This window comes from Drosophila erecta, unplaced genomic scaffold, assembly GCF_003286155.1.
Source record: "Drosophila erecta strain 14021-0224.00,06,07 unplaced genomic scaffold, DereRS2 tig00000021-arrow-pilon, whole genome shotgun sequence".
NCBI classification, from domain to species: Eukaryota; Metazoa; Arthropoda; class Insecta; order Diptera; family Drosophilidae; genus Drosophila; species Drosophila erecta.
In genome coordinates, this window is record NW_020825198.1 from 7,600,050 (window position 1) to 7,612,150 (window position 12,101).

General features: G+C 43.1%; 3 protein-coding genes across 8 annotated transcripts in view; all 3 read right to left on the reverse strand.

Annotated features, from left to right (window-relative positions):
• Window positions 1-6,683, reverse strand: part of LOC6543953 (contactin-associated protein-like 2) — a 60,770-nt gene extending 54,087 nt beyond the window's left edge. For 4 of the 6 annotated variants that reach the window (XM_026976535.1, XM_026976539.1, XM_026976537.1 and 1 more), the window contains exon 1: window positions 712-1,081. In XM_026976535.1, coding sequence (XP_026832336.1) covers window positions 712-722 — 11 coding nt within the window. In that variant the 5' untranslated portion in view covers window positions 723-1,081. Of the gene's footprint in view, window positions 1-711; window positions 1,082-2,480; window positions 2,554-6,172 lie in introns of those variants that run through there. The other 2 variants (XM_026976536.1, XM_026976538.1) reach the window with 2 other exon arrangements.
• A 240-nt stretch (window positions 6,684-6,923) lies between these two features.
• LOC6544076 (mitochondrial 2-oxoglutarate/malate carrier protein) lies at window positions 6,924-8,097 on the reverse strand. The gene has a single exon (XM_026976941.1). The coding sequence runs from the start codon at window positions 8,028-8,030 to the stop codon at window positions 7,125-7,127; it is 906 nt and encodes a 301-aa protein (XP_026832742.1). The 5' UTR covers window positions 8,031-8,097; the 3' UTR covers window positions 6,924-7,124.
• Window positions 8,058-9,379, reverse strand: LOC6544077 (mitochondrial 2-oxoglutarate/malate carrier protein). The gene has a single exon (XM_001971898.3). The coding sequence runs from the start codon at window positions 9,272-9,274 to the stop codon at window positions 8,342-8,344; it is 933 nt and encodes a 310-aa protein (XP_001971934.1). The 5' UTR covers window positions 9,275-9,379; the 3' UTR covers window positions 8,058-8,341.
• Window positions 9,380-12,101: the final 2,722 nt, after the last annotated feature.

A 12,101-nucleotide genomic window follows, 5' to 3' on the forward strand; every position in this document is an offset into this window, starting at 1 on the left:
ACTCAAATGAGATTAGTTGTTCAAAACATGTGTACTGATCTGATTTACAATGCAGATTAAATGATGTATTTTTACAATCAGTTTTCAGAATTTGTGTTCTTCTTTTATAATAACACTCTGTGGCATCCTTCATAGTCACCAATAACTGTAGAGAGAAACTGCAGACAAGATTTGTGCGACCATTTGCGAACGAACAAATTCAATTATTTGCAGGCACTTTAAAAATGATTTAATGCCTGTCGTCCGACGAAGCGACACATTGAGCCATTAAACGAAACTATAAATGTTTGCATTTAGCAATAGTTATGTCACACACTCGCATATTCGCCTAATGCCGAGTAACATGGCTTAGAATACCAAACGAAATTCATACGCCTCGTTGGCCGCGTTGAGTTTGGTTTAGTTTAGAATTGTTCAACTCAGTCTGTTTGTCCGGCAATTTCCGTCTGGCCTGCTCCATATGCATTATAATTGCCTGTTATTCGGCCATTGTATAAATAATTATTATTTAATTTGCTTGCACTTGTTGGTGCTACCCAACTGTTTGTTTCTTAGTTTGCGCAGTGCGTAGTGAAAGAATAATGTTAACTCCTGATTACTGAGCGTTTTTTAATGGGCTGTGCGCGTTTGGAAATTGAATTGACTGATTGCCGTGTAATAATCTTTAATAATATATTTAGTCTATATGTGTATCAATAAATTAATCCTTACCACGCCGGCATGTCATAAATGGCCCATAGCAATTGGCCAACTTTATTTATTGGTGTTCGCCAACTTCAAAATCCTTAAAACTTTTAGTGCGGCCGTGACTTAGGCTTATGTATCTTAGTTTGATTGCAATATTTATTTGATATGCCGGAAATAGCTATAGTTTGATGTGTGCTTCGTGAGTTTTTATTTTGATTAAATGGTTGTTAAATGATTGCTGTAAAATGAAAAGGGATTCTTATGGCATTGAATCCATTTTCAACTTTTCTGCACTCTACTAAATTCACAATATTGATTTAACTAATTTTTATGTTGATATTATGGAATTTTAAACGTGTTATAAAGTTTATATCTGTGTTTATTTAATATTTGCACAGAATTTAATTAAGTAATGGTTTAATAAAATATATAATGTTGAACTGCACTGGCTTTTTTTTCGCATTCGATAAACTTGAACTGTAATCGCTGAGTATTCTTTACATCACGATTTTATGTTGATCCGTTAAATACATGTAAATGCAATTTGTATATAATTGTTAATATCTTGCGGCGACACACATTATAGGCTTAAATTTCGTTTATTGATTTACAAAACAGAGCCTTTTTTACATTGGCGAAAATAATTGGCATCATTTACATTTAACTTGCACTTGTTTTACCATTACATTCAGTCGCGTATTTACAAATAATATTTATTTAAATGCATTTCCGGAAACGAGTTTATTATTTGCATTAGCTTAAATGACCACGTTAATGGGGAAAGCACAGATACATTAAATTCTTTATAATTTACATTTGTTAATTCATTCAAAAACGAGTGGAATTTCGAAAATTTCCATATCAATACACATTTGCTGCGGCTCCAGCACTCTTTATATTCGCATTTATTAAATTAAATTCGCTTGCATATGTGCGTTTTTATAAACTGGCCAAAAATGGCTTAATTACATGCATCACACAAACGAACACTTGAAAACCAATTCAATAGGGGGTGCAAAAAACACTGCACTGCAATAAAATTGCAATCTGCAGTTTATCCTGTTTAAGCGATGATACGCCAACTTATTGATTTAATTTGCTTCCTGTGCTGTGCTGAAATCATTATGCCCGAAAGAGGAGAACTTGCGCACACACATTTCTAGGGGGCGGCTGGATTGAAGGGGGCGTGGCAGGGTCACACACTCGAGCGTAAAACGTTGCCCAAAATGAGGTCAAAGTGCGCTGGCGTTTTGCGTGACTGAGCGCTCGTTTCGCTCTCGCCATATATGCTTCTATATATACATATATATGTACATATATATGAACGAAGGATTCAAGGATGTGTCGCTGCAGTGGTATTGTGCTTTATATTTTCACTATTTTATTTTCTGCTGACGCACACATAAACGCAAGCCCGTGTGAACTCGTACAGCTCCATTTGCTTGTTTGTTTGTTTGCGTGTATCCTGCGGCTGATGAATCAACTTTTGCCTTTACTCAAGTCACGAAACACAAACCGAGGAACGCACCGAAATCAAGCGGTCGAGGATTACATTTGCGTGAAATCAGAGACAATCGAACGCACGGGACACACGGGACACGGGACACGGGACACCGGACCGGAAAAGCCGAAAACAGGACACAGACACCGAGATCCGGTTAAGGATCCGCATCCCCAAAAGGTCTCTTGATTAAGCGAGATTCTGCCGGCCAACACGTCGTATGAGCAATTTCAGTCCGAATTGACCCGTCTCACAGGCGACGTGCTAATTGCTTGTCCAGGATAATGAATACTTCATTTGGCGGCCGGCGACGCAGGACTGTATCTTTCGTCACCATTTAATCCACTTGCTTCAAACTACGCGGTGCGACTAATTCCAGCGACGAAATGCTAAAGCAACGCCGCCGGCAGCGACGACGGCTGTTAGTTAGTTAGCGTGCTAAGCAGCAGGAACAACAATAGAACGTATTGTGCACCGGCAGAAAAATTCATCGAAACTGGTCACTAGTTTCGTATTCAATCTGTGTTTATAACTTACAAAAACCTACTTTATGACACCTTTATGGGAGTTCAATGCCACAAAATGTTGTATTATCACGTAATACCATTATAGAAGTTCATTGAAAGCTAAGTGCCAAGACTTTCTCGCGGTGCACGGACACACTGGTGGGGAGTGGTTAGCAACATGGGTGGGTGACATATAGCATTCGAGACCGAGACAACGATGTCGTGCGGTCTGGTGGCGGTTATGTAGTGGGTGGCGACTTAAGAGGGTGCATTGGGATGTGCCTTGGACTGACCGGGCGATTTGCTGCGGCTTAGCCATTAAACTGGGCACATTATTAGTTTAAGCTTGGTCCGGACTTGGGTCACTGCTACGATTAACCGTAATAGGCGTCAATTGGAAAATTACCGCCGATCTGCCGCACATCTGAGGCCAAATTGCCGGCGACAATGTATCCGTATCTGTTGGGTGTTTGGGCTGTGATTGTGCCGAGCCGAAGACAAAAGGCCAGGGACTAAGATTCCTCTAATTTGTTTGGTTACCCTTTATTGGATACTCTGCCAAGTCTTTTGGGCTACATTGACTGGATAGCATTGGATTTTTCACAGCTTGTCTGTAATTCCTTTAAGCTTAAGGGGAGCCATTTCTGGGAAATTTTATTTGCAATATTTTATACAATTCTCTTTGATTATTGCCGTGATATAACACTGAGATGAACATATTTTGTTCCCTGTCCTTCCATATCTTAAGTCTAGCCTTTGGCTTTGTGGCCCCAGTGTTGTATAAATATTTGATGACTTTTAGGGAGGCTTTTGCCGCTCATTTAAAATTCAATTTACTTTCGGCAACCGGGCGACAATGCGGCAAGAAAAAGCGTCTGTCACCAAATTTGCATTACTTTTGGCATTGATTTTTTGCACGGCCCAGGGAAGCGAATCAGATGCTGTGGGTCGCGAATCTAGACGGGGCATCTTGGCTCAGTAATTCGTGTGGCAATTGTCTTAATTCGAAAATTGCAACTCTCGCGTTCCGTCGTAGACAAATTGTGGCCATGCACGAGTGTGTACGCATCTGGGCAACCACGATAATGATTGTGTCCCAAGATCCAAGATCCGACCAGATGACAGGCACAATTCTATGTATTTAGATGCTGCTGCGCCTTATCTGCTGCCCATCAATGGGGGGAAAGTGTACTCGCACACTGAGCGAAACACAAACAAGTCTTGCTTACATGCCAAGAATTATAGTAATTAAAGTCGGTTGATTAGCTGCGGCTAGATTTAAATACCTTTTTTGATAGTTTTTCGATAGTAAGTAGTAGTAATATTTTAAAACATCTGAAGAACCTATTTATTTGCAGTATTTTCTTTCACTGCAGCCTTGTTAAACAAACTCTTAAGCATGCTTGGCTCTTTGGCGAGAAACGATGACATGAGAGAATCGCGCGGCGCGGTCAAATAAAAATTGGCGATTGACCTTTGACCCCGGCTTCTGCGTGCCGGCTCTGAGTTGGGCATTTCTACTGTTGTGAATTCATTAGAGGCGTTTGTTGTTTTGCTTATTAGTTAATTGCATTTGATGCTCGAAAACATATAAAAACCTCCACGAGCGCACACCATTCACTGATCTTGTTGTCATGTGATCGAAAAACCAACGTCGCTCGAGCTCATTAAACCAGTTATGGATGCAGTTGTGTGTGCGGGTGTTTCACTACCAGAACAACAATAACCCCACCATCTGGGGGACTGAGATCACGTGCGGCTTAGTCTGCCCGCTAGAGGCTATGGTAATGACATGACACAGACTCGCAGATCGCAAAACACGAATGCCATCCGACGTGTGCCCACTGTGCCTGTCCAGAGCTTTGTCATTCTAATTTGCAAAACACTGAGGGAAAAGCGTGTCTCGTTTTGAGAGACAGTCACTCAGAAAAACATGAATTAGTTTCAGCTAATTTGATTTTGAAGTGCAGCGATTGTTCTGCTATCTGTATTTAATCAGTATAGTCCATTCAATTGAATACTGAAGGGTGCAGTGGAATGACACCTGATTAATTTGCCACTGTGACGCAAAAATGTTTATTTTTTTGCGTTTAACCAAGAGATTACAAATGCATCAAACGGTTTCATTTGAAGATACATTTACCTTTACAATTTTTTAAGAGTATCTGATGGGCGCATTGCGAGGGCTCACCTCACTTATGTCGATTATTTTGCTATTTAATTATTCACTATATATTGCTATACTTTTTATGGTCGCAACTGCGGTTGAATTCACTTTTTTGTTGACACATATCGGTTTGCCCTACCAATTGTCCGCTCATTAATCGGCCTAACCAAACATTAACTACATTATCGAGTTATGTTCGGTAGGGAGATTGTATTTTAATTTGATCTCTGCCGCTTGATTTCCAATTATAATTTCAACAAACAATAAATCGAAAAAAATGCAGATGCCAAGTGGAGCGTGCTGGCTGCGACTCATTATTTATTTTCGCTTATTTGTTGACAAATTAATATGCAGACAACACTGAGCTACTTAGAATTTCTAGTTCATAAACCCGACAAATCTTTCTGATAAAGGGTTGGCTGAATATAGGCAAAATATATATATGCACTTCAAACGGTTTGAAACTAATTAAATTATTATAATTTTGTATTGTTTATGATCAAAGGCCTCATTAATATTTCTCACTGGAACAAAAAGTGATAATTGTTTAGGGATGAGCTATACGTAAATACAAAAAGGTTGCATTATTTGCTTTTGAATACTCCGGAGCCTTAGCTTTTGGTAATTACCATTTCTAGCAAACATCAGAATCACTTAATTGCCCTAAGAAAGAGTCAACAAGAAATAATTAAATAGAACTTGAGCAAAACCTTGCGCGTCATTATCTCCCTGCTATCTGAGGTAAATATCCACCAGCACGGTGGGGATTATCAGAGGTTCAAATGGTAAATGCCAAATAATTTACACCAACCCAGTGGAGAGCATTCCACCTGACAAGCAGCAATTACCTGTTATTCAGATGTTTCCCTCAGCGGCAATCGAAGTGTCAAATTCGGAAAATAGCAGTTTACTGCGAGTATCTAAAAGCGAGTAGATAGGCTGCATCCGTGAGATCACAGTTTTAATAAAGAAAACGTGGAAACCTAACAAAAAGTGTGACAACAATTTGTGTTGGGTAAAGACCATATTTTAAACATATATACTGCGAAATTTTAGGGCGACCAAAATAATAAAATATGTGTTCCCGTGGGTTTTTCATCACTCAATCTAAATATAAGCGGCCCAGACTTTTTATGACAAATTCAATGAGGCGCTCGTAAATTTCCTCGAGATTCAAGCAATTAATCAATCATACTCGATGGGAGGCGTCAGCGATAGAACCTTTCCTATCGCCGCAATCTGCAGGAGTGCCCACTGTGCCGCCGTAAAACCGAGATAGATACCGATTACAGATCTTATCGGCAAACCCACCTGAGTGGAGTGGTTCCGTCCGGCTGTTCCTGCGATTTACAGCGCCCAGAAAAGAGGTTTGCCAATGTCCAGCCCAATTCACACCATAAATAATTATCACTTAATTAGCGATTTATGTGTCTATCTTGTAAGGCAGCGCACACATAATTTCATTTGCATATTTTTTATGATTATTCGGACACGATTTATGCGGCACACAAAGAGCACTTTCGGTTGCCACTTGTACTGACCAGATCTCTACAAGTCGTATTTGGACGCTAAATTAACACTTCCGCGGCATGAACTCAACGGTTGATTCATCCCAAGCGAGAGATTTCCTTCACAGATCTCAGTCGGCGAACTTAAGTGGCTTCAATTGAGAGACGCCGCCCGGCTTGGCGTGCCTTCACTTTGCTCAGCTCCCTGCCAGCAGATGTATCGCATATAAGGAATCTCGATCCGCACACCCGACTGTGTGTATCTGAATCGACCGCACCGCTCGCGAACCACTCGATCGCGACGTAGGAACGCAACTGACTCGGCGAGATTACCGCACCGGCTGATCGGGCGACTGATAAGCGCCACAAAGCCCCATCGCAAACAGGGCTCAGCTGATCGCTGGAGCGGGACAGATGTATTCAGACCGGCCAGCAGTTATAGCATGCGAGAAAAAATGTCAGAGATACTCGTATGCAGATCGTTACTTCTTACAGTTCTAATCGATCTAAATCGCCTCCCAGCATATTGCCATATAAAAATTGTACGCAGATAGTTTGAAAAACAGGGGAACTTCCGTTAACTATATTTTGATTGAACATGGTGCTTCGACAGATAAAGAAAAAGGCACCAGAATGCAAACTTAATTTGTGGGTTGAAAATAATACTTTGGGTCACACACACAAGTGTAGGATATTCTCCAGATTTAAGAAGGGCTATGTATAACAGACGACTGTTAATTTTGGTCAACTTAGACTTAGATGTTCGATTCAGAATCGTCGCCGAGCACAAAATGCTTGTAGGCCTGGGTGAGTTGTTCCAGGAATATAAATGCGAACACCGTGTGCGGTCCTAAACGACACAAATAGGGCGTAAAGCCCTTCCATAGAGAGGGGACCCCCTCGTTCTTGGCGACCTTCATCAGCACATCCATGGTGCCCTTGTACTCGGCCGTCTTTTGCTGCTGGATGCGCGTTTTGGCCATGTCCAGCGGCATTGAGGCGATGGTGGTCAATAGGCCGGACATCATGGCGGCAGCGATGTGCAGCGAAAGTCCCGAGAAGTAATTCGAAAAGGCCGCCTTTAGCTGCGAGTACGAGGCCAGCTGCACCATGTTGACGATCATAGCACGACCCACAGTGGGCATGCATCCCTTCCAGAGCGTGGTCACACCCTCGTCCTTCGCGATCCGCACAAAGGCGTTCACCACACCCTTGTAGTTGCGCCTCTCCTCCGGCGGCAAACGGTTATCGGACATCATCCGGATCAGGGCCACCTCCGCCGGATTGCCGAACATGGCTCCGAAAGCTCCGGCCATAATGCCCATGCCCATGCTGGCAAGCACAGTGGGCGGCGCATTGAACTGATTGCGATAGGCATCGATCTCCATTTGGTAGAAGCCCATCCGGGCTGTCGTGTAGGTGGCCTGTCGCATCAGCCCAGCACTCAATCCATTATACAAGGCAAAAATGCCCTCGTTTTTGAAAACCCTTAGTAGGCAATCGAAGGAGCTCTTGTACTCGCCCGTCGTGGCCGAAATCTGCATCCTGGTCTTCACCAAATCCAATGGTTGCACAATGCAGGTGCCCAGCATTCCGGCCAGACCGCCATTGATGTACATCATGTAGCCGGGTATGGATTTCTTGTCAACGCTGTGAGCCATGGCAAAAAACGGTTTAAGTAAAGAAAATCGAATTTAAGAAATTTATTTGAACCGAAACTAATTTTAAAAGGCTAAGAATGGCAATCCCTGCTATGATTGACTGAGAGGTGCTTTTATGCCTTCTTTGATACCTTATTTTAGTACAAAATTTTGACTACGGCGATCTGGGGCGATCCATAAATTATCATACCACAGTGAAATGTATATTTTTGTATATAAGATATGAATAATTACTGTACAGAACAAGCGCGCTTTACACAGACATCGGATCAATTTCCTTTTCCCTTTTCGAGTGAGACCTGCTATGTTTCCTACGCTGAATCGGATGCTGAGTCACCGAGCACGTGCTTGCTGTAGGCCTTATTCATTTGCTCCAGGAAGACGAATGAAAAGATCGTGTGCGGACCCATGCGGATGAGGTACGGAGTAAATCCCTTCCAAATGGCAAAGGCGCCTTCATTCCGCAGCACCCTTTTCAGCACATCGATGGTGCCACTGTATTCCGGCTTGCCCTCGACTACTTTCATCTGCTGGATGCGTGTTTTGGCCATGTCCAGCGGCATTGAGGTCATGGTGGTCAGCAAACCGGACACTAGGGCGGCGGTCAGGTGGAGAGGTATCCCTTCATTGAGATACCCACGCAATTGGTCCTTCATCAGTGAATAGGAGCCCAGCTGCACCATGTTCACGACCATGGCACGACCCACAGTGGGCAAGCATCCTCTCCAGAGAGCTGCCACGCCCTCATCCTTCACAATTCTTACAAAGGCATCTCCCACATTCTTGTAATTACGCCTGTCCTCCGGCATTAGGCGGTTATCGGACATCATCCGGATCAGGGCCACCTCCGCTGGATTCCCACACATGGCTCCAAAAGCTCCGGCCACAATGCCCATTGTCATGCTGGCCACCATTGAAGGATCATTTCCGAAGTTCTTGCGATACCAATCCAACTCCATTTGGAAAACACCCATTTTAGCCGATGTGTACGTGGCCTGTCTCAGCAATCCGGCACTCAATCCATTGTACAAGGACAGCATGCCCTCATTTTTGAAAACCTTCGATAGAACCTCAAAGGAGTTCTTGTACTCGCGGGTGCCCAGAGTTCCGGATATTTGCATTCGGGTCTTGAGGAGGTCCAACGGCTGGACAATGCAGGTGGCCAGCATTCCAGAGGTTCCGCCCATCACGAACTTCATGTACGAGGGCACCGTCTTCTTTTCCACTCCATAAACTAGGGCCATGTTGGACCGGACAATTGGAAGATATGTTTGAATTATGTTTGGAAAAGGGAGATGTGAAATGTGAGTGTGTGGTTGGAAACAAGCCAAATTCGTATGTGACCCTAAATTAAGTTGACTTCCCTAACAAAGCCTTCCACAAATATCAAGTTCTGTTGTTTGATCATTGTGTTCAACATGGTTCGATTGCACCTAAATGTGTGATTTTTAAAGATCTAGTTGGGGAACCGGTAACCACTGATAAGCAGCTTGCTGGTTGCCTTGCGGATTTGGGTCGTCGTGGCATTGATTTTAATTGTGGCAGTTAGCAGGCCAACACCTCCAGCCAATTAACGCACCTCTATAATTTTCCTCACATGCCAGATAATTGTGCCAGTTTTGGGCCACCCACAAATTAACGAGACCCTGGCAAGCGGCTTATTATCTGTCTCATTGGCAATCCAACCCTTTAACTTCGCCTCCTGCCCTGTCACCTTGTCTGCCTTTTCCCCATTAGATGAGAGCACACAAAATGGTTTGGCATCGTAGGAATTGCAATTAGAGCGCAACTCAAACTGAAAGAACACTTTGGAGGGCCTCCCAATTAGACAAGCCGAAATTGTTATGTCAGGGCAGGGCAAAAACCAAACCGAATTTCATGTACTCGCAAATGGCGTATCGACAACTCATTGCGGGCTAATTAGGAGCTCATGCGGCGGCAAAGACCAACAAAATATTGCAGGGAAAAACGGAAAAGCGATTGCTGTTGATTTTCCAGCCAAGAAAACGGAAAATCGCATGCGATAACGCAATTACTTCACATTTACCCGCCGAAAAGTATGCAGGGAACTCATTATTTGCCAAGTCCGTAAAAAGCCCGCTGATTGGTGTCTTAATTAACGATGGCACAGTGATACCTTGTTATGAAATACAATAAGTACGAAAATAAAATGGACCTCATTAATCATAGGAAGAAACCAAGGCATTGTTTTGTAAGTATTTTTTGCCTACACTAATAACTTGAATTTCTCTGAGAACAAAATTCAACAATGTTTTCTTCGCGACTTGGAAAAAATGCGGCCTCTTAACATCAAACGCCTTAACATTAACCACGCCTTGATTAAACGGTTAGAATCCATCCTAGCACTCGAGTAGCAATAATGGATATCGAGGAACTTTGGGCAAATTAAGACAAACATACTCAGAGTTCCCTCGGAATCGTATCGGCCCATAAGTCTGCTGTCTTCGTTATCCAAGATATGGGAAAGGCTGATTGCCAACAGACTAGGTGACTTTATTAAGGAGCGCCGTATCCTCCCAGATCACCAGTTTGGATTTCGACAGGGACACAGCACTGTGGAGCAGGTTCACAGACTGGTTAAGCACATTATTCAGGCGTTTGACGACTTGGAATACTGCAATGCTGTATTTATTGACATGCAGCAAGCATTTGACAGAGTCTGGCATATCGGCCTACTCTGCAAAATAAAAAAGCTGCTTCCAGCACCATACTATGGAGTCCTGAAATCTTACCTGGAAGATAGGAAGTTCATGGTCAGGGTCAGAAGCACCTACTCAACCCCTTGCTACATGAGAGCTGGAGTTCCGCAGGGCAGCGTCCTCGGCCCGCTGCTCTACTCAATATTTACCGCGGATTTGCCTTGCCCAAATATGCACCATATGGAAGCTCCCAGGAAGGCCCTACTCGCCACTTACGCTGACGATATCGCACTGTTATACAGCTCCAGTTCTTGCACTGAGGCAGCACGTGGCCTCCAAGAGTATCTCAATACTTTGGCTGCATGGTGCAAAAGATGGAACTTAAAGGTGAATCCACATAAGACCATCAATCCTTGTTTCACCTTGAAGACTCTCATTAGGCGCACACCACCCATACAATTTGATGGCGTAACCCTAGAACAACCTCTGCAGGCTAAATACCTCGGGATCACCCTTGACAAACGGTTGACCTTTGGCCCACACTTAAAAGCTGCGGCACGGAGATGCGGTCAGAGAATGCAACAACTGCGATGGTTGATCAACAGAAGAAGCACCATGACACTTAGAGCCAAAAGGGCAGTATACGCCCACTGTATAGCCCCGATCTGGCTATATGGAGTGCAGATCTGGGGTATTGCTGCAAAATCGAACTATAAACGCATTGAGGTCTTGCAAAATCGTGCAATGCGTGCCATCACCAACTGCCCATACTATGTACGTAGCTCAACCCTTCATCGGGACCTTAATCTGCATACAGTGGAAGAACAGATCTCAAGGCACACAAGCAGATACAGTGATAGGCTTAAAAGACACCACAGCATGCTAGCAAGACGCCTACTCCCTGCCAGGCCTCTAAGAAGGCTTAAAAGAAAGGGCTTTGCCAAAACAATTGGACAGCTTTAAAGACCCCCTCGACGTTTGAGACTCTGTTGTTAGTCTTCCCACGATAAGTGAGAAGTTTGGTTATATTATTTATATGTTTAATTGCAATGTTATGGTACTAGTACTGCATGTACGGATTCGTCGCTTTATAATAATAAATAAAAAAAAAAAAAAAAAAAAAAAAAAACTCAGAGTTCCCTAAAACTTGAGGCGTACTTGTGCTAACTTGGCTAACGATGCAAATGTTGTTATCAAGCAGTTTACAACATAAATACTCTAATTATTTATGTGCATAAGTAAAAGTGGGGCAACAGTCTGCAGCAAATGCAACAGCAACAATAACAATGGCACAATGCAATCAAACAATCAGAGACAAGCTCGTTGAACTGAAATGCCAATTGTGAAAATTGTAAATAAATATTTTAACAGACGACGGCAACAACAAGAAGTCGGGAACTACAATAAATCA

Coding starts and splice junctions, on each gene's coding strand:
- LOC6544076 (XM_026976941.1), bottom strand. CDS start 8,030: ATGGCTCACAGCGTTGACAAGAAATCCATACCCGGCTACATGATGTAC.
- LOC6544077 (XM_001971898.3), bottom strand. CDS start 9,274: ATGGCCCTAGTTTATGGAGTGGAAAAGAAGACGGTGCCCTCGTACATG.